General features: G+C 45.2%; 1 protein-coding gene across 2 annotated transcripts in view; it reads right to left on the reverse strand.

The window, feature by feature from the left end:
• The window catches only part of LOC119966431 (LIM zinc-binding domain-containing Nebulette-like), a 450,954-nt gene that overhangs the window by 270,048 nt on the left and 154,054 nt on the right, over window positions 1–26,852 (reverse strand). For both annotated transcript variants that reach the window (XM_038798084.1, XM_038798086.1), the window contains exon 3: window positions 5,942–6,026. In XM_038798084.1, coding sequence (XP_038654012.1) covers window positions 5,942–6,026 — 85 coding nt within the window. The remainder of the gene's footprint in view (window positions 1–5,941; window positions 6,027–26,852) is intronic.

Consider the following 26,852-nt stretch of genomic DNA (forward strand, 5'->3'; position numbering starts at 1 on the left):
TGAATAAGGTTATTTCGGGCTTTGTGGGGTCGGGTAAAACCCCGCGAGTGACGAAAGTGTTGCTGGAGCGCAGTCGGGGGGAGGATGGGTTGGCGCTGCCGAACTTCTGCAATTACTACTGGGTGGCTAATATCGCCATGATTAGGAAGTGGGTAGTGGGGGAGAGGTCGGTGTGGGAGCGGATGGAGGCAGCGTCATATAAAGACACCAGTTTGGGAACACTGATAACGGCACCTCTTCCGTTCTCGCCGGCCCGATGCTCCACAAGTCCGGTGGTGGTGGTGACTCGGAGAATCTGGGGGCAAGGAATAAGATAATAAGAGTGTGGTGGGAGAATCGGTTTGGACCCCTATTTATAATAAGCATCGGTTTGTACCGGGTAGGCTAGATGGTGGGTTCCAGAGATGGCAAAGGGCCGGATTTAGAAGGATGTGGGGTCTATTTATAGATGGGAGCTTTCCCAGCTTGAAAGCCTTGGAGGATAAATTTGAATTGCCAGCGGGGAGTGGGTTTATGTATCTGCAGGTGCGAAAAATCCTGAGAAAGCAGGTTCCGGCATTTCCGCTGCTGCCGCCACGGGGGATACAGGATAGAGTAGTCTCCAGTATCTGGGTGTGAGAGGGGAATGTTTCTGATATTTACCAGGAGCTTTCGGAGGTAGAGGAAACACCGGTGGAGGAGCTTAAGGGCAAGTGGGAGGACGAGCTAGGAGGAGAGATCGGGGCGGGTCTATGGGTGGATGCCCTAAGCAGGGTTCCTGATCATGTGCCAGGCTTAGCCTGATACAATTTAATGTAGTCCACCGGGCACACATGACAGTGGCTAGGATGAGCAAGTTTTCGGGCTAGAGTACAGGTGTGCGAGGTGCACGGGAAGCCCAGCAAATCATGTCCACATGTTTTGGGCATGCCCGGAGCTTAGAGGGTTTTGGCAGGGTTTTGCTAAGGCAATATCCACGATACTAAAAACACGGGTGGTGCCAAGTCTGGAGGTGGCGATCTTTGGAGTGTCCGAAGATCCAGGAGGTCAGGGGGTAGCCCCTGGTAGCCCGGAGACGGATCTTGTTAATGTGGAGGGACTCGAAGCCCCCGAGTGAAGAGACCTGGGTTAGTGATATGGCTGGGTTTCTCAGTCTTGAGAAGATAAAGTTCGCCTTAAGAGGGTCAATGGTTGGGTTCACCCGGAGTGGTACCTGTTCGTCGACTTTCTCAGGGAAAATTTAAATGTCAGCGGGTGGAGGCGGCGGTGTGGGTCATAAAAGGTCAGCCAGTGTGGGTTGCAAAAGGTCGGCCGGCATGGGTCGCAAAAGGTCGGCCGGCGTGGGTCGCAAAAGGTCAGCCGGCATGGGTCACAAAAGTCAACCGGCGTGGGTCACAAAAGTCAACTGGCATGGGTCACAAAAGTCAACTGCTGTGGGTCGCAAACGTCAACCGCGTGGGTCGCAATAGGTCGGCCTGCGTGGGTTGCAAAAGGTCGGCAGGTGTGGGTTGTAAAAGTCAACTGGCATGGGTCGCAAAAATCAACAGGCGTGGGTCGCAAAAATCAACTGCTGTGGGTCGCAAACGTCAACCGCGTGGGTCGCAATAGGTCGGCCTGCGTGGGTTGCAAAAGGTCGGCAGGTGTGGGTTGTAAAAGATCGGCTGGCGTGGGTCGCAATAGGTCGGCCAGCATAGGTCGCAAAAGTCAACCGGCGTGGGTCGCAAAAGTCAACCGGCGTGGGTCGCAAAAGGTCGGTTGGCGTGGGACACAAACGTCAACCGCGTGGTTCGCAAAAGGTCGCCCTGCGTGGGTCGCATTAGGTCGGCAGGCGTGGGCCACAAACGTCAACCGGTGTGGGTCACAAAAGGTCGGCCGGCGTGGGTCGCAAACGTCAACCGCGTGCGTCGCAATAGGTCTGCCTCCGTGAGTTGCAAAAGGTCGGCCGGCGTGGGCCGCAAATGGTCGGCCCGCGTGGGCTGCAAAATGTCGGCCAGCGTGGGTCGCAAAAGTTCAGCCAGCGTGCGTCGCAAAAGGTCAGCCGGCATGGGTCGCAAACGTCAACCGCGTGGGTCATAAAAGGTCAGCCGGCGTGGGTCTCAAAGGTTCGGCCGGCATGGGTCGCAAAGATCAACCAGCATGGTGTGCAAAGATCAACCAGCGTGGGTCGCAAAGGTCAGCCGGTTGGTAAATGTGGGTCCTGGGGAAAAAAGTGGGTCCCATGGGAGGAAACCCACGCAGAAATGAGGAGATCGTGCAAACTCCACACAGACAGTCAAAATCTTTTAGTTTTCTTGAGGATGAAACCAGTAAGAAGGGCAAGGGGAAATAAGTGGATTCAGTGTTTCAGATTTTAGAAAAGATTTTGAAAGGTGTTGCATGAAAAGTTATTATGCAAAATTAGGGTTCTTGGATTGGGGTAATATATCAGCATGAATTTAAAATTGATTAACAGACAAAAAAAGAGGAGGAATAAACAGATAATTTTCAGATTCGGCGGTTATGACTATTGGAAAACTTCAAGCATTGGCCTCAGGCAATTACACTCTACCAATGCCATTATTTGACTCCGCAAGACACTGTTCCCGGACCAGTAGAACAGCTCCCTCTTTCCCCAGTTCACAAATCAAAACTTCTGCCTCCCACACTACACTTAATCTTCCAATCAGTCTGTCTCAATGCCAATTAGACCATAGGTTTAGTTAACAATCCAGAGATCATTAGCTGTGTTCTGTACTTTAACTTCGACCCAAGCTCCTCAAACTCTCTCAGCAAACTGCTTTCCTAGCTTTTTTTTTTAAAGATATTTTTTTTCCAATTAAGGGGAAATTTAGCGTGGCCAATAGGGAGGCACGGTAGCACAATGGTTAGCACAGGTGTTTCACAGCTCCAGGGTCCCAGGTTCAATTCCCGGCTTGGGTCACTGTCTGTGCTGAGTCTGCAAGTTCTCCCCGTATCTGCGTGTGTTTCCTCCCGGTGCTCTGGTTTCCTCCCACAGTCCAAAGGTGTGCAGGTTAGGTGGATTGGCCATGCTAAATTGCCCCGTAGGTTAGGTGGGGTTACGGGGATAGGGAGGAGGTGTGGGTTTAAGTGGGGTGCTCTTTCTAAGAGCTGGTGCAGACTCGATGGGCTGAGAGGCCTCCTTCTGCACTGTAAATTCTATGGTTAGAACAAAGAACAATACAGCACAGGAACAGGCCCTTTGGCCCTCCAAGTCTGTCCCAGTCATGAAAGAGTGCCTGCCCATCCAGTCGATCCATGCCCCTCTTAATCTGTAGACCCCTACCAGGTTACCCCTCAACCTCCGTCGTTCTAATGAAAACAGTCCGCCTCTCCGCATAGCTAACAGATGAGAGGCATGGATAGAGTGGATAGCCAGAGACTTTTCCCCAGGGTGGAAATGGCTGTCACGAGTGGATATAATTTTAAGGTGATTGGAGGAAGGTACAGGGGAGATGTCAGAGGTAGGCTCTTTACACAGAGAGTGGTGGGTGCGTGGAATGCACTGTCAGCAGAGGTGGTGGAGTCAGAGTCATTAGGGACATTTAAGTGACTCATAGATAGGCACATGGACAGCAGTAAATTGAAGGGGTGTAGGTTAGGTTGATCTTAGATTAGGATAAATGGTCGGCACAACATCGTGGGCTGAAGGGCCTGTACTGCGTTTTGCTGTTCTACATTCTACGTTCTACATTCTACTCTCCAAACCAGGCAACATCCTGGTAAACCTCCAATTCTCCACATCCTTCTGGTAATGTGGCGACCAGAATTGTGCGCCAAGATTCTATACAATTGTGGCATGATTTGCCATCTTTAATACTCGATGCCCTGCCCAATGAAGGCAAGCATTCCGTATGCTTTCTTGTGGGGGTGAGACCTACGCAAACACGGGGAGAATATGCAGTGACACGGGGCCAGGATTGAACGCTCGTCCTTGGCATTATGAGGCAGCAGTGCGCCACCGTACGGCCCCTTCGCTCCTAGCTCTGCACGGAGCACAATGGTGAGCACTGTTGCTTCAAAGCTCCAGGGACCCAGGTTCGATTCCCGGCTTGGGCCATTGTCAGTGCGGAGTCGGCACGTTCTCCCTGTGCCTGCGTGGGATTCCTCCGGATGCTCCGGTTTCCTCCCACAAGTCCCGAAAGACATGCCTACTTGTGACGATAAAGATTATTATTATTATTACCTATGTTGTTGGTGCTAACGTGGACCAAGGCAACTGGATCCTCCACCTCTGACTTCAATTTTCATTCTAGCTGCAAGGAAATGCCCTTAATCCTCACACCAGGCAGGCAACATAAACTTCATGCCTCCTGATCACAGCTTCAGAATATAGCATCTGTTCTCCAACTATACCTGCCCCTTACCAGTACCAGGTGACCATGTAATGCATAGCTATACAAACTGATCAATTATCTCCCCTGGTTGTATAGTGACAACACTATCTCAGCTACATTTTAAAAACACCACATCAAATAATACACACCTTTATAGTTTTAGTTAATCATCTTCCTGCATGAGAATCAACTTATCTAATCTCACAACACTGTGGGATATATATGAGATTTTGATTACTCATCAGTTAAAAGGTTCCTGAAGATCTACAATAAACAATCTACATTTTCTATATGACAAAAAAAATGGAAATTAAACAAACAATGAGCACTGGTGAGTGAAAGTGAGCGATCAGCCAATACCATTTTGATCTATCTCCTTGGAAATATTACATGGCACCATTGGGGAGGGAAGAAACTATGGGCACGATTTAACTAAATGGAAACAAGTCCCATAGCGTGCGTATTTAGCCGTGTGTCCCGGCACTTGCAGCATGCACCTGGAGCATGCATCTGGGGGCTTCAACCCCCTCAGAGACCACCACGAGTGCTGTTCCATCTGGTCCCCATTTGTGGAGATCAGTACTGAACGGTGCTCACCCAAGGTCTCGAGACAAAGGAGATGGATCCTATGCCTCAGGTACCTCAGGAATCTGCACATTAAAGTGAGACTAGCTGTCTCGCTTTAATATGCAGATTTGCTAAAAAGTAATCCCGCCCATGATGGGTGGGAGTTATATCGCAATGTCTCGGGAGATTGGGTTAGATCTTGCAAGGCGTTGTGAGCCGGGCAGATCCCGGAAGCGGGGCCTCAAGGCTTCTATCGGCCACACTGCGTAGCAGCGAGCTGATTTTCGGGTGCAGTGTAGCCGTAAAATTGCGGCCTATATATTTTTTCAATCTACAATTCAATGGGTGAAAATAATTTGCACAATGGTGGGAAGGGATTAGAGAATAATGGATGAATTAAATCATCAAGACAAAAAGATACAACGGTAAGAAACTGATGTAACCTGACATAAAAGGGATGGAAATTCAAGTAAATTTGAACTGGAGAGGGAAATGGAAAAATAGGATCATATCGTTATTTAACAAACTATCCTTTATATTATGAAAAATCCGAGTATCAATTGAACCCAATCTTATACAATGAAAATCTTTTTTCAGCTGACTGCAACAGTCTTAGCACTTTGGTTAGGCTCAGTTTAGATGCAGGCCTCTACATCACTCTCCATTTTAAAATAACTTGACAACCTCAGTCCAAGACCATAACAATGACATATTAAAATATGTCAAATATTAAAATTAACATTTGGACAACAAATGGTGTGCTTTTGACATTGCTTTGAAGCACATTGGGTTAGGTCAATGAAGGCAGTTTTTCTTCTGGTTCATACCATGTCAAACCTAGGGCTATTTTACGACGAGACAGTGACCAAAAAAAGTGGTAACATCCTTCGGCTTAATATGGGCATAATTTAATGAAAAAACATGGAGAAAATTAATCTAGGCATTTTGCTTAGCTTTGAGTATAAAAGGGAGAACTTTAATGTTGTTTATACTTTTTTTAAACTGTTGAACCACGAGCAATTAGTGTACAAAGACAGACAATAGTTTATATTGACAATTACCTGACTCTGCAGTTCACTTTGTTGCTTCAGGCGAAGATTTTCTGGTGTATCGGCAACGATGGTGAATTGCTGCTTTGGGTAATGGCTGAAAGAAGACAGAGTAACAATCAGAATCAATAAATATAATTTAAGTGTGTTAAATATAAAAATAAAAATGTGCACTTCACTTTTACATGGTTTGATCATATCCTGTATTAACAAACTTGTGTTTAATATTCTACCAATTCAAAGAGACATTGCAGCACAGGACTAAAATTGCGCAATTGCTCATCCTGAATTGAAAGTTGAATTGCTGCAAATATCAGAAATCTGACAAAGGACAGAAAATGATGGACACTCTCAAGTCATGACAGCATAGGTAGCGAGAACACACCAGCGTACCCATTTTATACAGTCAGCCTGAGTAATTGGGAGCTCTGTTCCAAGTCTGAACATGTAAAAATCGATATTAAGGCCAGTGGACTGAATATTGCCCAGGAGAAAAAGGGAAGTGTTGCTCCTTGTCCTTGCATTGAGCTTCATTGGAACAGTAGATGCTGGCAATACAGACTGGATCTTGAGGCAATTCCAAGGATAAGGGAAGGGAGTGGATTACGGGTTCAGGTGGGGACCTTTGGAAAAACGTGTTGGTAGAGAGATCAGCAATCTTGGTGTCGGCATGTTTTTTCCTTCCACCGACCTGTGAGCCACAGCCGCCTGCTTCGATTTATCTGACTCTCACACTTCCTAATCCATTTACCTATCTCTCTTTAATAATTCTTACATGAGGGGCAGCATGGTGGCGCAGTGGTTAGCATTGCTGCCTCACAGCGCTGAGGTTGCAGGTTCGATCCCGGCTCATGGGTCACTGTCTGTGTGGAGTTTGCACATTCTCCCCGTGTTTGCATGCGTTTCGCTTCCACAACTCAAAGGTGTGCAGGCTCAATGGATTGGACATGCTAAATTGCCACTTAGTTGGAAAAAAATGAATTGGGTACTCAAATTTATTTATTTTTAAAATAAATAATTCTTACACTGAAAAATCTATCTGTCCCAGTCTTCAATACAATCAGTGACAACACTTCCACAACCCTCTAGGAGAGAGTTCAAACGATTCACAATCCTTTGAATGAAGAAATTTCTCATCTCAGTCATAAATGATCGGCCTCTTTGTCCCAGTGTTCTAGATTTCCCAGCCAGGGGAAACAACCTTTTAGTGTCTGCCCCATGAAGCCCCTTCATAACCTTGTATTTTCAATTGTATAAATCTTATTCTTCTAAATGCCAGAGAATATAAGCCCAATTTACGCAGCCATTCATCATAGAGAAAGGATGTATTGGCACTGGAGGGGATGCAGGGTAGATTCACTCGGTTGTAACCGGAGTTAGATGATTGGCTTATGCAATTTAGAAGAATGAGGGAGGAGTCTTATAGAAACATATAAAATTATGAAGGGAATAGATAAGACAGAAGCACGGAGGTTGTTTCCACTGGCGGGTGAAACTGGAACTAGGGGGTTCAGCCTCAAAAGAAGAGGGAACAGATTTAGGGCTGAGTTGAGGAGGAACTTCTTCACCTTAAGGGTTATGAATCTGTAGAATTCCCTGCCCAGTGAAGGAGTTGAGGGTACCTCGTTGAATGTTTTTAAGGCAAAGATAGATAGATTTTTGAACAGTAAAGGAACTAAGGGTTATGGTGAGGGGAAGGATGAGTAGAGCTGAGTCCACAAAAGGATCAGCCATGATCTTATTGAATGGCGGAGGAGGCTCGAGGGGACAGATGGCCGACTCTTGCTCTTAATTCTTATGTTCTTATATGCCAAGCCTCCCATCCCTGGAACCAAATAAGTCGATCTTGACTGTGCCAGCTTCAATGCAAATATATCCGTTCTTAAATAAGACGACCGTGGGCTGGATTCTCCGGTCCCCCAGCTGTCTGTTTCTTTGCGGCGCGCCATTTACTGGCAGCAGGATCCTCTACACCTGCTGCTTCTCAATGGGATTTTCCATTGAAGCCACCCGACGCCACTGGGAAACCTGAGGGCGGGGGCATGCTGCAGGTGGGAGCACAGAATCCCAACGACCAGAAGATTCCGGCCCAAAACTGTGCACATAGTCCAGGTGTACAATCGTCGCATTCTATTTCATCTACTTATGTTACTCATTTGTAATATCTTCCAGTTCTGAGGAAGGATTCATACCCAAAACATTGATATGTCTTCTCAACCAGACATCGCTTGGCCTACTTAGTGCCTCGAGTATCTTCTGTTCGTTGTTCTTCCCACATCAACCAGTAACTTCTATTAATTCTCCAGGATTGCAGCACATCATCTAAGCTGACACTTAATCCAGTATCAATTGTGCTGTTTACTCTGTTGGATATAAAATATCCTGTAGTGCATCCACCCTTTCAAGTCCCTTCAGGATCTGATACGTTTCAAGAAGATCACCCTCATTCTTCTAAACGCCAATGGATTCAGGTCCAACCTGCACAATCTTTCCTCAAAAATGAACCCCTTCATCAGGAAACATTATTCTGCTCTCAACATGGTCAAAGGCCAAGTAATGTAGACTAACACGGAGTTTCTTTTTGTTTAAATGTTCTGGCAAATCTCTCTTTGATTGCTGCTTACTTTGTATAGATTGGAAAAACGTGTTGTGGACAACAGTAAGTCTCAACTTGCATTGTAAATCTCCTATATCCTGCGCTAGAACACCAATGTCTCCCAGCAAATAATTTCTTCAGTATATGCAAATATCAGCAATGCAAAGCAAAGTAACCAGAACCAGAACAGAAATAAACAAATCATTTGCAAATGAAAAAGTATAGTTCAGTGAAGCATTCACAGAATCATTCTACCCAGAAATAGGATTAAGGTATTACCTTTGAAACCCACAATCTCCATCATTAACAAACACAAGGGAATGTGGCTTTCTTTGGCACCACTATGCATACAAATAGAAAACACAAAACTTGAACAAACATGGTTTCATTTAACCAGAGATTTCCTGTGAACATATTTGCTGTGGAGGCCTTAGTTAGATTCTTCCTAGGCAAGTCCTTTGAAGTTTAATTTCAGGATATGCACCAGAATCATCTTGAAAAAGTAAACTCATTAGCTAGAAAATTAATTTTGTCATCACAGCTTTCCCTAAATTACTACCAAAGGCAGGGACCATCAAGATTCACCATTGCAGCAAATGAGCAATTAGTAAGATATGTAACCCTTGTTTAGGACAGACTAATATTCTCAGATAATTAGTTAGTTCTTTAATCAGAGCTAACAAAATGATTCTATCCACCTTGGTGTCACCCTTGGAGGAGGTGCAAAGACCCCAGGAGTATGCAGGGGCAGGGAAAGTGGAATAGCATTTTGAAAACATTGCCAATAGACACTGCATTTCCAATCGAATTGATCATTGTCAAAGAGTTTTCTGAAGTCCATTTACTCCATTCCATTATATTTCTCAATCTATGATGTTTGTCACTTCCTCAAAATAATTCAAATTGGTTTGTCTGCCTCTTTCTAATGAAAGGAGCCCCCGGTCCGGATTCTCCCCTACCCGGTGGGGTGGGGGGTCCCGGCGTAGTGGAGTGGCACCAACCACTCCGGCGTCGGGCATCCCCAAAGGTGCGGAATTCTCCGCACCTTTAGGGGCTAGGCAGCGCCGGAGTGGTTGGCGCCACGCTGACTGGCGCCAAAACCGGCGCCAGCGGCCTTTGACGCCCGCCGCCCGGCGTCGGGGCTGGCCGAAAGGCCTTCGCCGGTTCGCGCATGAGCCGGTGCGTCAGCAGCCGCTGACGTCACCACTGGCGCATGCACGGTAGGGGGGTCTCTTCCACCTCAGACATGGCGGAGGCCGTGGCGGCGGCGGAAGAAAAAGAGTGCCCCCACGGCACTGGCCTGCCCGCCGATCGGTGGGCCCCGATCGTGGGCCAGGCCACCGTGGGGGCACCCCCCCCCTGGGGTCCGATCGGCCTGCGCCCCCCCCCCCCCCTCCCCAGGGCTCCGGGGGCCCGTTCGCGCCGCCATCCCGCCGGCACCAGAGGTGCTCCAATTCCCGCCGGCAGTAGAGGCCTGTCAGCGGCGGGACTTCGGCCCATCGCGTGCCGGAGAATCGCCACGGGGGGGCACGCCAATCGGCGCGCCATGATTCCCGCTCCCGCCGATTCCCGGGTGGCGGAGAATTCCGGCCACAGTGGGGGCGGGATTTATGCCAGCCCCGGGCGATTCCCCGACCCTGCGGGGGGTCGGAGAATTCCGCCCCTGATTTCTACAGTGACTCCTCAGAGTGGAAGCTCTTCATCTTTGGTATTACCTTATGAATTTCTTCTTCACCCCTTCTATGGCCTTGTTGTATTTCCTTTTTTTATATAAATTTAGAGTACCCAATTCATTTTTTCCAATTAAGGAAAACTTTTAGCATGGCCAATCCACTACCTTGCACATCTTTGGGTTGTGGGTGCGAAACCCATGCAAACACGGGGAGAATGTGCAAACTCCACATGGACAGTAACCCGGGCCGGGATCGAACCTGGGACCTCGATGCCATGAGGCAGCAGTGCTAACCACTGCGCCACCATGCTGCCCCATTGTTGTCTTTCTGACAGTAAGCCACCAAATCGAAGTAGGAGTCTATAATGTCCCAGGAAGCCAAGCGGTGGCTAAACGTTGATCTATTCATGGTCACAGAAAGTCTGCTTAAGGCAGCAGGCTATTTAGTGTACAGTCCAGTTGGGACAACCAACGTGCCGGACCCTGCCCAGGCCGGCCTTTATACCAGGTTCTAATGAGCCCAAGCTGGGCGGGCCTCCGCCTCCTAGCAGGGAATCTCCCATTCCACAAGTCCCACGGGAGATCATTCAGGGTATCTCGATGAGTCTTGTGGGGGTTATTGGAGTCCAAATGTAACCGAACAAACCAGATGTGTAGGATTTTGCATAAAGTAGAAAATTGTAGAAATCAGGTCCCCTTCTATAAACCCTACCAAAATTGGACTGATTAAAATTAGGATGATCAAGAGGCCAGAATCGAGGAGCAGATATCTCAGAAGATTATGGGGCCTGAAGGCCGCACAGAGAAAGGGGAGGGGTGGGGGAGAGATTAAAAACAAGGATGAGATTTTTTTTTAATTGAAGCACTGTTTTGCTGGGAGCCAATAGGTCAGCAAGCACAGGGGCAATAGATGAAGGAAATCTTGAATGAGGTTATGACAGTCAACAGGATTTTGGATGATCTCAAGTTAACGGTGGGTGGTCAGCCAGGAGTGTATTGGGGTAGTCAGCTTTACAGGTGACAAAGGCAATTGCTGTGGAGACATTTAGTTAGGTGTCTCCTTTAAATTTAATACCAGGTATACATCAGAAACATTCTGAAAAGGCAAATGTAGCATCTGATTGAAGCTCTCATTTTTATTTTGTCAATGTCGGATTTCCCTAAATTAATACCAAAGGAAAAGGGAGCTGAGGCAGGGGCAGAGTTGTGTAATGTTCCCGAGGTGGGGACAGGCAGTTTTTGCAAACAGATGAGTGAAACACCCAAAGGAAGGCACAGTTGGCTCCTTCTTTAACATACTTATCAGTTCCACATAGGTCAGCGGGACCTTACCTGTCATTCTAATCATCTGACTGCAGGGATCATTCCCACATGTCCCAAGCTGCAACCCGCATCGCCAAATTCCCATTCCCATCTGTTAGATGGTGGGAATGGGGGTTGGGGGTGGAAAATACGGAGTCCAGTGGCAAAGACAACAATTAAACAGGATTCCTCTGCTCTGGATTTTATCAAATCTTCCATTATACTATGATTTCAGCCTTGTTGTTGGAGAGGCTTTGAATGAACAGGAATGGAGTAATTTATGGTAGGAGCACTCAACTCCTGCCCTGCTCTTGTAGCCACAGTGCTGATATGGCATGTCCAGTTTAGCATCTAGTCAGTGATGACTTGTATTCCAAAGATGCTTGGTCATTCCACATGGTCGCACGAATGAAAACTGGGGAAAGGTGATGATAAATCTGTTTGTGCATTACTTGGGCTGCAGTTGGAATGGAATGAACAATTTTGGCACCCCATTGCATAAAAAATATTGGAGCCATAGAGGAAGGTGGAAATAAAATTTACTGGGGTGCAATCAAAATCTAAGACTGCATGCATTGTCTTGAACAGGGATAGTTACTGGGGAATCTGATACAAATGCTCAAAATTTTCTAAGGGCTTGAATGGGTAAATTGTGCGAGATTATTTCCACTGCTGGTGAAATTATTAAAAAATCATAAAATCCTCGTGTATCCTGTTCTGGATCAATAATAACATCTCATCATCATTCATACGGTCATCAATTTGTTAACATTCATAAAAGGCAGTCATGAAACCTCCCATCAGGATAGTCAGGGTCCTTAACAGCCCATTGAAAAGACCCAGAGTCTTGGCCCACCTGAAAAACCAGAGGGCAGATGTTATCTTCCTCCAAGAGACGCACCTGAAGGAGAAGGACCAACTGAGGGTAAGAAAGAGCTGGGTGGGACAGACTTACTATTCATGCTATGGGATGAGGGTGGCCATACTGCTCAACAAAAGGGCAGCACTTACGACGACAAAGACGGTTACGGACTCAGTAGGACGGTATGTCATGGTTAGTGGTGTCCTGGAAGGGGCACCAGTGGTCCTCGTAAACGTATATGCTCCCAATTAGGACACCGTGGAATTCATAAAGAAATCATGGCAGACATCCCCAACATAGACACCCACTGACTCATTATGGAGGGATAATTTAACTGCATACAGGACCAACGGACGGACAGATCCAGCCCCAAATCGGGGAAACTATCAAACATGGCGAGAGACTTGAACACCTTCATGGAAACGATAGGGGCATTGGACCCCTGAGATTCACACATCCAAGGTAGCCACGCTCCGAATGTGGAATCAAATGAGACAGCACTTCAGACAAACAAAAATGTCCACCATGGCCCCCATCTGCAATAGTCAGAGGTTCACTCCTGCAATAATGGACGCTTCCTTCAAAAGGACACAGGACGAGGGAACACTAATGGTTCAGGATATGTAGCGATCCTCGAGGAACTCCTGGAGATGTTCCGGTTCCCAAGAAGGAATGACCTGAGGTACATACAGGTCTAAAACGTCCTCCGCAAGGAAACAACAACATACCCCCGATACCAGGACATTCACTGCTATAAAAACTACTCAATGTGGGCAACCTAGTGTAGCCATCTGGGATGGCCACTTCCAGAATACAAAATGGACGCTCACAGAGACTATAGGGAAATGTGGACAGTACTAAACAACAAGCAGGCACAGAGCCTGAATGTATATTTGGGAAGCAGTTACCAGACGGAATTGAAACTCTGAGTCGATTAGCATATTGATGGCCCATCTCCGGGAAACAAAGGGCTAACACTCAGGTAGTTGATACTGTCGCAGACATGCCGGCGCCAGTACCCCAACCGAAAGACACAAACAAAGCAAGGCCAACGGCCACCCAAGACACGCCCAGCCATCAGGGCACCCACCCCTTTATTGGTTTAGATCGATGACAATGATCAAGAAGATTCCCAATTAATTAGGACCAAGTTTGGCCTGCCTAAAAGCACGCGAAGCCCCTCCAAGTATAAGAAGGAACCCCCACCAGAGATTCAATCTTTTGGATTTGGCTCTCAGGCAGAGAGACCCATCCACCAGCATCAACAGAAGTAAGTTCAAGGTCAACGTTCGCTACCAGACGGATGACCTTAGCTGTTCTCCTGTTACCTCTTCGAACCCAACAACCTCAGATCCGAACAATGGCCATTGTTCCTCTGACTGAGTGGGAACCCAAAGTTAAGTATAGGCGTTAGCGTTAGAGATAGTTTAGTTTGTAGTACTTGTGCATGAGTAGATCTTACTGTGTGTGTAAATAAATAGTATTGACTTTGAACTAACTAACTGGTGTATTGGCTCTTTGATCGGTATTCGGGTTGAACCTTGTGGCGGTATCGAGAGAAAGTAAACATAATTAGGATTAAGGAGGGCGACCATATTGACTGCTATATTTATAGCAAGTAAACAGAGCAACACTAGGCAACGTGAACTGTGTGGACATGTAGTGGTACGCGCACCCCTAGAAGAGACAAAGAGAAAGCGGGAGGAAGAACTAGGCAGATAGATCTGGGGAGGACTCTGGATCAAAGCACTTCACAGGACAAACTTCACCTCCACGTGCACAGGACTGAGACTATCACAACTAAAGTTTGTGCACAGGGTGTACCTAACCAGAACATGGATGAGTAGGTGCTTCCCAAAGATGGACAAATGTGAACGGTGCCAGGGAGGCCCGGCCAACCACCCCCACATGTTCTGGTCCTGCCCCAGACTTGTCGGGTACTGGACGTCCTTCATAGAGGCAATGTCCAGGGTTGTAGCCATGTCCATGTGAGAGTGGAGCCGTGCCCACTAGTGCGGTCTTCGGGGTATCGGAGCAGCCAGAGCTCGTCATAGGGAAGAGGGCTGAGGTCCAAACCCTTGCCTCCCCGATTGCCAACTGAAGACTCCTGCTCGGCTGGCGATCAGCAGCAGCAACCAAGGCTGCAGACTGGCTGTCCAACCTGGTGGAATTTCTCAGGCTGGAGAAGATAAAGTTCACCATGGGTCGGAAGAAGGCTTTCACAGGACTTGGAAGCCGTTCACCAACTTGTTTTAAGGCCTGTTCATAGCCAGCAACCAATAAAATAGGGAAGGGGGCGTATGGGGACACGGGACAAGTCACGGAAAATGGAAGAGAAAGGAAGTTGGGGGGGGGGGGGGTGAAATGTACCCAAGGAAGAGCCCAGGACAGGCAGAAGTGAAGTAAATCGCTGGTAAATTACTGCCTGAACCACAATGTATGTCAATTATTGTAAATATATGTTTTGGCCATATTTGGCCCTGTAAAGTTTGCAATGAAATATAAAAAACCCAAATAAAAATATTTTTAAAACAGTTTTAATTTTTGTGAACACGTTCGGACAATGAATATTTGAACTAAACACAATGAGGCAATTTCAAAACCATTATAACTCCAATGGCATGATTCATAAGAACAGAGGAGGAAGAGTGGGCCATTTGGCCCTCAAGCTTGTTCCACCACTGATGCCGATCATGGCTGATCTTCTCCCTCAATGCCATCTTCCCACACTATCCCTGCCTACCTTCATATCTTGGCTGTCTAGAAATCTACTGACTTCTGCTTCAATGGAAGAAAAACTGAAGTGTCTCGCGGGAGGTTTCATTTCTCAAAATATTTTGCCCAAAAGCTGCAGTTATTAAAAGATTGGATCATCTAAAATCTTGAAGATAATTGGTTGAAAAATAAATTCACTCCTATTTTTGTCCCCAGAGGTGGGTCAGACCACAGCAGGAGGTTTTTAACTGAGCTGAATGATTTGTGCATGTGGTTACCATGCTAATTCATACGGAAGCCAGAAAGCTTCAATTCACAATTACAGTTTTAAATCATTGCTCAACATTTTATAAAATGGCAACCATTGAGATACTCAGCAACCAAAGAGCCCCCCCTTTGATGAAGGATGCTGAATCCACAGCATGAATCACTAGCGGTTTCCAAAACTCTACAAACAGGCATTGTGAAATAAGCAACATGATTTCAATAATTTCATTTGTGGAGGCTGACTGGTCTCATTTTGCTCGTTTTGAGAGTGTGAAGGGCATGGGTAATGTTTCTTTATCAAGAATAACAGGAAGTTTTTTTTGTAGTGTTATAATAAGGCTGGTTTGTAATGCTGGTGTTACAGCTTATTGGGAAAAAGGTTTCCGTATCAATTTACGGATTAACAGTAAAATAGTGGGAAAAGTGTTTCCTTAACTCTTGCAAAGATTGGAACAAGATTATCCAATAAAAAAATTTACGGAACACGTCAGGCTCCAACATTCAGAAACAATCACGGTTCAAATACAACATTTCTTTGACACAAGAACGGAAAGTAAGGGCGGCATGCGGAGCAGTGGTTAGCACTGGGACTATGGCGCTGAGGACCCGGGCTCGAATTCCGGCAACTCAAAAGGTGTGCAAGTTAGGTGGATTGGCCACGCTAAATTGCCCCATAATTGGAAAGAAATAATTGGGTACTCCAAATTTATTTTTAAAAAGAACCCAAAGTAGTTGTTTTGAGTCGAAACAATTGAAGAACTAATCTTCACACAATTATCTTCTGATAATTGAGTAACCAGCTTCATGAGTTTTACCTTTAATTACTGGTCAGCCCTCATGCGGATATGCCTCTGACAAGATATTGTGGTTATCTAGCCTGTGATCTCCAGGCAATAAATAGGAAGGTCTTGCTACAACTCTGCAGGGGCAACAGAACTATGCCTAACCAAGAACCTAGCTTATTATTTTAACCAATGATCATTTCAACTACTGTTGGGAGCTTTTGCTAGTCTCCAAAGCCAGTTTCTAGAGCATGAAGCTAATAGGTAACCTTTATTTCCACCCAGGAATAGGATTTAACTCTCCCTATACAAGATACCTCAGCAGCATAACAATGTGTACTAATCATGCACCTACTTGACAAACACAGGGCTTACTACTGCTGTACGTTAGTGGACTGTTACGCATCAAGAGTTCCCTATTCTGTAACCTACTGTTTGGCAGCATACAGCATTAGTTTTATCCGCAAAGGAAATTTCATGCATACTTGCGATAAACTCAGATAGCAAAGACACACACTGATGCTGTTGAGTTACTGCTGATCCCTCATCTCTACTGACTGCGACCAAGAAACTAGAAAATCTTTCCAAACCAAGTACATAAGGAAAGCATATCACATGAAAATAATTCTACATCTTAAATTTATTTGTAATAAAGACAGCACATCACCTCAAACATTGCAAAGCATTTGTTGTGTTTTCATATAGAATCTTAGAATTTACAGCGCAGAAGGAAGCCATTTGGCCCATCAAGTCTGCACTGGCCCTTGGAAAGAGCACCCTACGTAAGCCCACACCTCGACCCTATCCCCATAACCCAGTAACCCCACCCAACCTTTTTGTTGGACACTAAGGGCAATTCAGCATGGCAAATCCACCTAACCTGCACATCTTTGGACTGTGGGAAGAAACCAGAGCACCCGGAGGAAACCCACGCAGACACGGGGAGAATGTGCAAATCCACACAGCCAAACCCACACAGACAGTGATCCAAGCTGGGAATCGAACTCTCTGGGACCGCCCATAAATTTGATCTAATTTTTTCATAAGTAATGATGAATGTTTTGCTTCAATAAAATACAAAAGATATTCAGTTAAACAAACTAAAACTTGAAGAGAGCTCTCCTGAATTATAGCATTCCAAATCCACATTGTTTCCTACTGTGGCTGCTCTGTTGCTGCAACATTCTTATCCACTAATATGCCTCTTCGGCTGCCTCACGATAACTTACTATAGCACCACTTACACAAATACACTTACATCACTTTCCAAGCTATGCATTTCAAAAACAATGCCATTTCTCTGCCTCTTCAGGTAACAATGTGAAGGAGCACCAGTTGTTTGCTATTTTAATTTTATTTCACTCTGACCTGTCTTTAGCCTCCTACATGGTTCCTGAATGCATGTTCGAGGGACAGCACCTCTTCTTTTGAGAATGGCACTTTACAACATTTTGAACTAAACACGGATTTCAATAACTTCAGATCATAACAAATCCCCCGTTTCACTAGGCAGTAGTAAGGACAGGTGGAAAGTTTAAAATGAGTTCCCCAGGGGCATTAGGACCCTGATCTTCCTGATATACATTATTGAACTAGGCCTTGGTGTACAGGGCACAATTTCAGAATTTGCAGGAGATACAAAACCTGGAAGCATTGTGAAGTGTGAAGGATATCTCATTATGTGGTCTGGGTCTAGACAGGGATGTTGGTTATTGTCTATTCTCCCAGATTATGCTGTTCGACTCTGTAATTTCTCAAAACCATTACTTTTTAATTTACAGCAGTGTTTACACATTTGGGCCTTGACAGGAGGTTGGGGTTCTCCTCCTTCTAGATCTCTCTTACTTCAGTCATGTGATCGGACATTATTACATCAGTACTACGTATGCTTCCGATGTTAACCCTTCACTCTTCACCCCACCCGCCATATATTTACATCCTCCAAGTCCCCTAAAGTCTCACATTACACAGGGTTAGTCGCTGAGATGCCGTAACCAATCTCCTGATCTTCTTTTAAGGTTGAGGATATTCTGTACTCCCTTCTGTCGATGCGAGTGCTATTCTCCTGGGAGGTTGCAGAGTCCGTTATTAATCTGCCTCATCAGGATCAGAGTAGTAATCCCAAATTTCTATCAGCTATCTCTCCTGAGGATATTAAGGCACTTTGGCTTCTCCTTATGATACCTTGATCTATCTCAGCCCTGTACGATCTTGGTTGTGGAGTATTTTTAATGATCGAGCATTCCTTCTGTTAGTCTCGGACCCATTCACTCTTTCCTAGCTTCAGCACTGGTAACTCTATGACTGTGATTAAAGTTCTGAGCCTAGTTGCTTCTCTGTTCTTCCTCACACTGTTTTACCTTCTCATATTAGTTCCTGGCGATATTGACTTGAGTTTCTGTTCCAGAGATAAAAGCAGTGCTCTCATTCACCTACCTGAAAATGAAATGAAAAATGAAAATTGCTTATTGTCCCAAGTAGGCTTCAAATGAAGTTACTGTGAAAAGCCCCTAGTCGCCACATTCCGGCGACTGTTTGGGGAGGCTGGTATGGGAATTGAACCGTGCTGCTGGCCTGCCTTGGTCTGCTTCAAAAGCCAGCGATTTAGCCTTGTGCTAAACCAGCCCCTTTACCTATTAATAACTCTAAAGATGAGAATACATTTTGTACTTTTTTTAATTCTTTCACAGGATGGGGTTGTCATTGGCAAAACCAACATTTAATGGCCCATCCCTAGTTGTTCTGACAAGGTGGTGGTAAGCCACCTTCTTTTGAATAGCTGCAGTCCATGTGGTGTAGGTACACCTACAATATTGTTAGGGAGTTCCAAGAGTTTAACCAAGCAACAGCGAAGGAACTGTGATATAGTTCCAAGTCAGAATAGTGTGTGGCTTGGAGGGAAGGTGGGCATTCCCAAGCATCTGCTATTCTTGTCCTTCTGGTGGTAGAGGTTGTGGTTTTGGAAGTGAGCTGCTGCAGTGCATCTTGTAGATGGTGCACACTGCCGCCACTGTGCGTCAGTGGTGGAGAAGATGAATGTTGAAGGTGATAGATGAATGAAATGAAAAATGAAAATCGCTTATTGTCATGAGTAGGCTTCAAATGAAGTTACTGTGAAAAACCCCTAGTCGCCACATTCCGGCGCCTCTTCGGGGAGGCTGTTACGGGAAATAGATGGAAAGCCAATGAAGCAGGTTGATGTGCCAAGCCTTGTGTGTGTTGTTGGAGCGGCACTCATCCTGGCAAAGGGAGTGTATCATATCACACTCCTGACTTGTGCCTTGTAGATGCTGGCCAGGCTTTGAGGAGTCAGGAGGGATGCCATTCGCCACCAAATTCCCAGCGTCTGGCCTGCTTTTGCAGCTACATCATTCATGTAGTTGCTCCAGTTCATTTTCTGGTCAATGGGAATCCATAAAATGTTGATAGGGGGAGATTCAGTGATAGTAATGCCATTGAATGTCAAGGGAGATGGTTGGATTCTCTCTTTTTGGAGATAATCATTGTCTTGCAATTATGTGGAGTGAATGTTACTTGCCACTTTCCAGTCCATGTCTGAATTTTTTCCAGGTCTTGCTGCATATGCAGACAAACTGCTTCATTATCTGAGGAACCATGAATGGTGCTGGACATTGTCAATCATCAGTGAACATCCCCACTTCTGACCCTATGATGGAGGAAAGGTTACTGATGAAGCCGCTGAAGATAGTTGGCCCTAGGACACTCTAGGACCCTGATGAACTCCCAATGTCCTGCGACTGAGACAACTGAACCATTATGATCCTTGGTCCTGATCCCAGATCATGGGGAGGGACATCTGGTTAGGGGCCAAAAGTTTTTGTTTAAAATAAATAACGTTTGAGATTCCAGGCACTTTATAAATAAATAAAACTACAAGAGCCCACGTGTTTTGAGCAAACAAAAATAAATTTACTAGACAAGTTCAGAAAGATAAAACAACATCAATCTTATACTCTAATATGGAATGTAAGCTAATAAAGCATAGGATATCCTGGGCTTTTTCAATAGCAATAATATAAAAGCAATCAAGTTATGTTAAACCTGGAGCACTGAACCCAATTTAGGCACCACACTGTAGGAAGGATGGAAATGCTTTACGAGGATACAGAAAAGATTAACAAGAATGGTTCCAGGAATGAGGCAGGAATGAGGCACTTCACTGATGCTGGGAGATTGGAGATTGGGAAGGGTTTAAATTAATATGCCAGGGGGGTGGGAACCTATGCAAAGAGTCAGAAAAAGAGGGATCAAGGTGAAAAACAAAAGGTAGAAAAGGTAGGTGGAGAAACCAAGGGCAAACTTCAAACAGGGCAATAGAGAACAATACTGGGAGCAAGGCAAACATTCTGAAAAAGACAAACTTAAAGGCTCTATTCCTTAATGCATGAAGTATTAGCAATAAAGTGGATGAACTAATCCCACAGATAGATAGAAATATATATGATATAATTGGGATTACGGAGACATGGCTGCAGAGTGACCAGGGATGGGAACTGAATGTCCCAGGGTATTCAGTATTTAGGGAGGATAGACATAAAAGAAAAGGTGATGGCTGGGCACTGCTGGTTAAAGAGGAAATTAACACAGTAGTGAGAAAGGATATTAGCTCTGACAAAGTGGAATCTGTATGGGTAGAGTTGAGAAATACCAAGGGGCAAAAAACATTAGCGGGTGTCATATATAAACCCCGAAACTGCAGTTGTGAGGTTGGGAATGGCATTAAACACAAAATTAGAGATGCATGTAATAAGTGAATATTAGTGATCATGGTGATTTTAATCTTCACATAGATTGGGCAAATCAAATTAGCCACAATGCCGTAGAGGAGGAATTCATGGGCTGCGTATAGGATGGTTTTCTTGACCATTATGTGGAGGAACCAACTAGAGAGCAGGCCATCTTAGACTGGGTACTGTGTAATGAGAAGGGAATCATTGCCAATCTGGCTGTACGAGACCCCTTGGGGATACCCAACCATAACATGATAGAATTTTTTATCAAGGTGGAGAACGAAGTAGTTGATTCGGAGACTAGGGTGCTGAATCTTAATAAAACAAACTATGAAGATAGGAGGCTTGGGTTGGCCTTGATAGAATGGGGAGAGTTACTTTAAGGGATGACAATGGATAGACAATGGCAAACATTCAAGGAACGCATGGGGGAACTGTTCATTCCTGTCTGGCACAGAAGCAAAGGGGGTAAGAGGACCAATCCATGGCTTACAAAGGAAATTAGAAATAGTATCCAATCCAACGAAGAAGCATACAGATTGGCCAAGAAAAATAATAGGTCTGAGGATTGGGAGAAGTTTAGAATTCAGCAACAAAGGACGAAGGGATTGATTAAGAAGGGAAAAGTACAGTACGAAAGGAGGCTTGCAGGGAACATGAACAGGGGAATGCATAATAAAGGACAAAGAAATGTCTGATCAATTGAATACATACTTTGGTTCTGTCTTCACAAAAGAGGACACAAATCAGATACCAAAATTTTGGAGAATGAAAGGTTTAATTTGAGGGAAGAACTGAGGGAGATCAACATTAATAGAGAAATGGTGCTGGGAGAATTGATGGGATTGAAGGTGGATGAATCCCCAGGCAGGTCGAGACAAAGCAGGGAATTATAGACCAGTAAGCCTAACATTGGTAGTGGGGAAAATGCTTGAATCCATTATCAGGAACTTTATAGTGAAACATTTAGAAAGCAATGGCAGGGTCAGTCAGTCAGCATGGATTTATGAAGGGAAAATCATGCTTGACATCTGTTGGAATACTTTGAAGATGTAACCAGTACAGTTGACAAGGGGGAGACAGTCGATGTGGTGTATTTAGACTTTCAGAAGGCGTTTGACAAAGTCCCGCATAAGAGATTATTGTGCACAATTAAAATGCATGGAATTGAGGGAAATGTATTGAGGCGGATAGAAAACTGGTTGGCAGAGAGGAAACAAAGAGTAGGGATTAATGGGTCCTTTTCAAATTGGCAGGCTGTAACTAGTGGGGTACTACAGGGATCGGTGCTGGGACCCCAGCTATTCACAATATATATTAATGATTTGGATGAGGGAACAAAATGTAACATCTCAAAGTTTGCAGATAATACCAAGTTAGGTGGGACGGTGAATTGTGACGAGAATACAGAGATCCTACAGCATGATCTGGACAGGTTGGATGAGTTGGCAAATCAATGGCAGATGCAGTATAATTTGGGCAAGTGTGAGGTTATTTCACTTTGGAAGCAAAAACAGGAAGGCAGATTGCTACCTGAATGATTGGAAATTTGGAATTGGGAGAGGGGGGTGTGCAGCGGGACCTTGGTGTCCTTGTGCACCAGTCGCTGAAGGTAAGCATGCAGGTGCAACAGGTGGTAAGGAAGGCTAATGGTATATTGGCCTTCATTGCGAGATGTTTCAAGTATAGAAGCAGGGATGTGTTGCTGCAATTATACAGGGTATTGGAGGCCACACCTGGAGTATTGTGTGCAGGTTTTGTCTCCTTCTCTGAGGAAGGATGTTCTTGCTCTCGAGGGAGTGCAGCGAAGGTTTACCAGACTGATTCCAGGGATGGCGGGACTGTCATATGAGGAGAGATTGACTAGGTTGGGATTGTTCTCGCTGGAGTTCAGAAGAATGAAGGGGATCTCACAGAGACTTATAAAATTCTAACAGGACTAGACAGGGTAGATGCAGAGAAGATGTTACCAATGATGGGTGTGTCCAGAACCAGGGGTCGCATTCTGCCGATTCAGGGTAAATAATTTTGGTCAGCGATAAGGAGACATTTCTTCACACAAAGAGTGGTGAGCCTGAGGAATTCATTACCACAGGAAGTAATGGATGCTAAAACTTTGAATATATTCAATAGGTTGCTAGATATAGCACTTGGTGAGAATGGGATCAAAGGCTGTGGGCAGAAAGCAGGATCGTCTATTGAGTTGGATGATCAGCCATAATCGTGGTGAATGGTGGAGCAGGCTCGAAGGGCTAAAAGGCCGCCTCCTACTCCTATCTTCTATGTATCTATGTTGGGACTATTTTTAAAGAGAAGGTTGAGATGAGATTTGATAGAGGTATTCAAAGTCATGAGGGGTCTGGGCAGAGTAGATAGGGAAAAATTGTTCCCAATGGTGGAAGGATCAAGAACCAGAGGGCACATATTTTAGGTAATTCGCAGAAACAATTGGGGTAAAAAGCAATGACGACATGATGACAAACTTTCTTTGTATCAAGATTGCCCAAGTGTGGTGAAGGCAGATTCAATCAAGACATTCAAGGGGGAGCTGGATTATTATATGAAAAGGAAGAATGCGGAGGACTACAAGGAGGAGGCAGGGCAATTGCACCCTCAGCGTGCCAGCACAGTCATAACAGGCTGAATTACCTCCTTCTGGGCTGTAACCATTCCATGATTCTAGTAGGTCGTAGTAATGTACCTGCTGTTGCTATTTACAGCTCATATAGGCCCATGTTGTCTCTTAGCTTGTCCTAACACTACCCACTTTTGTCATTTAGTCACTCCTGTTTTCTCCTATCATAGACTGTTCCTTTTCATTCTTTCTTCACACTACCCCAATCCCATACTCTTTTCCCTGCGTTGGTACTTGCTTAAAAATTGATAAATCTCCTACTTCTTCTAGATCTAATGAAAGATTGTCGGCCTGAAATGTTAACTCTGGTTTCACTCTCCAAAGATGCTGGGCAGCTTGCTGGGTATTTCGACCATTCTCTAACTTTGGACGGGATTTAACTAAATGGGAACAAAGTCCCATAATGAGGCCACACATATCCTCACTTTGTCTTCTGGGGAACTCGCTCACCGGAACGCCTCAGGAGAAATTCGCTCGGCAGAACTCCTCAGTGCAGCAAGAGACCAGGACTCCGTTTTCAAATGGCGTCCGATTTTCGGAGCCTCCGAAGCAACCCATGAACAATCCCACCCCAAGCCGCAACGTACAATGGGAGGTACCCACAAAACAGCCGTGCAGGGCACACCGGCCAGATCGCCACCACGCAAAAAATGACAGGTTGGCATCTTGGCAGTGCCAACCTGGCATCATGACAGTGCCCCTGGCAGTGCCACCTGGGCACCTTGGCAGTGCCAGGGTGGCCAGGTGGCATCAGAAGTGCCAGGGTACCACTTGCCCAAAGTGCATGCACCTGGGTGCCTCCGATCTCCTGGGAGACCCCACGTGCCCTTCCATCTGATTCCCCCTTTGTGGAGACCAGTCTGAATGGCGCTCGCCCGAGGCCTGCGAGGTGAAGTTGATAGATCCCAATGCCTCGGGTACCTTGGGAATCCACACATTAAAGTGAGACAACTGTCTCGCTTCAATAGGCAGATTCGCTTAAAATGTGATCTGGCCCACAATGGGCAGGATTTGCATCGCAATGTTTCGCGAGATCACATTATATCTCACGAGGCATTGCAAGCCGGGTAGATCCCGGGAGCAGGATCTCCCTGCTTCTATATCAGCCACTGCGGCGAGCTGCTTTTCGGATGCAACGTGGCCATAAAATCGCACCCTTTATTTCAGGTTTTCAACATCTGCAGTATTTTCCTTTTGTTAAATATATAACGCAACTGACTTGACAATGACAAATGCACATTAAAAAATAATACTCGACTCACAGCCTGACTCGAACACTGGACGCACATTTCCATACTCTTACTCAACACTGATAACTACTGCCTACTGCCACTGGAATACAAATTAAAATACACAACTATACATAGATACATAAAAAATAGAAGCAGGCGGTGGCCATTTGGCCCTTCAAGCCTGCTCCTCCATTCATTATGATCATGGCTGATCATCAAGTTCAATACCCTGATCCCTCCTTCCCCCTATCTCTTGATCCCTTTATCCCCAAGAGCTATATCTAATTCCTTCTTGAAATTACACATTTTCACCTCAACTGCTTTTTGTGGTTCTGAATTCCACAGATTAACCGCTCTCTGGGTGAAGAAATTTCTCCTCACCTCAGTCTTCAAAGGTTTACCCCTTATCCACAAACTATGACCCCTAGTTCTGGACTCCCCTGCCATTAGGAACATTCTTTCTGAATCTTCCCTGTCTAATTTTCGCTATTCACTACCAATACATGACAAATCCACTTCTCCATGAGACAATCCTATTAACACTACTTCAATTACATCTGAATTAATCAGTATTTAAACAAACAACCGCACATCAAAATACACAATGGAAATGAGAATAAAATAAACAATGCAAAAGTGAAGCAGTCACACATTAATAACTCATAATTCCAGTTGTCATATCACAGCCATTATTTATCTCCGTATCCAAGTAACTCCACTGGACCTAGTGTTATGTAAATACTACCTCCTCCAAATGTATAGTGGGGACCTCGCAGATGTGAATGTGTAAAAGTTAACAAATTCAGTGAACCACAGGAGTCATAGACCCATCCACTACTAACTCATGCCACTAAAGTATGATTAGACCAATATTGACATCAGAGGGCCATGTAATCAGGTGAACGACTCATGGGCTGCACAGTGGTTAACACTGCTGCCTCACAACGGCAGGGACCCGGCTTCGATTCTGACCTTGGGTCTGTGTGAAGTTTGCATATTCCCACTGTGTCTGCATGGGTTTCCTCTGGGTGTACCGGTTTCCTCCCACAGTCCAAAAATGTACAGCTTAGGTGGATTGGCCATGCTAAATTGCCCCTAAGTGTCTAAAGGTTACAGGGTTAGGGTGGGGGAATTGGGCCTAGGTGGGGTGCTCTTTCAGGAGGGCCGATGCAGACTCGATGAGCCGAATGAGCCGTCCTGCATTTTAGCGATTCTATGATTCTAAGACACTGGGTACATCTTCAGTGCCCAGAGTTATTGTTTCTATAATTAGTTGTTTGAATTCTACATAAGAGACAGAGGGAGAAACCCAAAATATCATACTGTCTGATCTGCGATTTTGTTTTTAATCTGAGTGGCTATGATTGATATTAGAGGGTTTAAAAGGAGACCCAAAGTGGCAGAAAAATGATTAGTGGTCTAATCATACTTTTGTTGCATGAGTTAGTAGTGGATGGGTCCATGACTCCTGTGGTTCACTGAATTTGTTAACTTTTACACATTCACATCTGCGAGGTCCTCACTATACATTTGGAGGAGGTAGTATTTAAGTAACGCTAGGTCCAGTAGAGTTACTTGGATACGGAGATAAATAATGGCTGTGATATGACAGCTGGAATTATGAGTTATTAATGTATGACTGCTTCACTTTTGAAATAGAAATAAAAAATATTGAAAATGAACCACAAGTCATTTTTGATGTTGCCAATTTAGGCTCTTTTTTGGCTTAATGTCAGATAGATGCTCCAGAATTCGTAGTGGGTTGGACATCATCAGGATGCAGTTAAAAGTTGACCTTATACTTCCAGGGTAATATGTTAAATAACAAGTACACTAGGTTAATCTTGGTCATCGGCGCCTCGAAGGATCAACATGGTCATCATTTGGGGTATTTGGAAGCGTTCCAGTGGGTATGGGGGTGACTGCTATGGGCAATCTGCACCCAGAGGATTCTGGTGTACATAGGACAGTTAACCATAGACAATAGAGTTTGGGAAGAGATGCTGGCTCGGGATTTCTCCTTGCCTTTTCTCTCTGCCTTTAATATGTAGTTGATTTCAAAAGAGGCCACATCATTATTATTTGATTGCGGCAGGTGGAGTGATCCCT

Source organism: Scyliorhinus canicula, chromosome 5, assembly GCF_902713615.1.
Source record: "Scyliorhinus canicula chromosome 5, sScyCan1.1, whole genome shotgun sequence".
Classification (NCBI taxonomy): domain Eukaryota; kingdom Metazoa; phylum Chordata; class Chondrichthyes; order Carcharhiniformes; family Scyliorhinidae; genus Scyliorhinus; species Scyliorhinus canicula.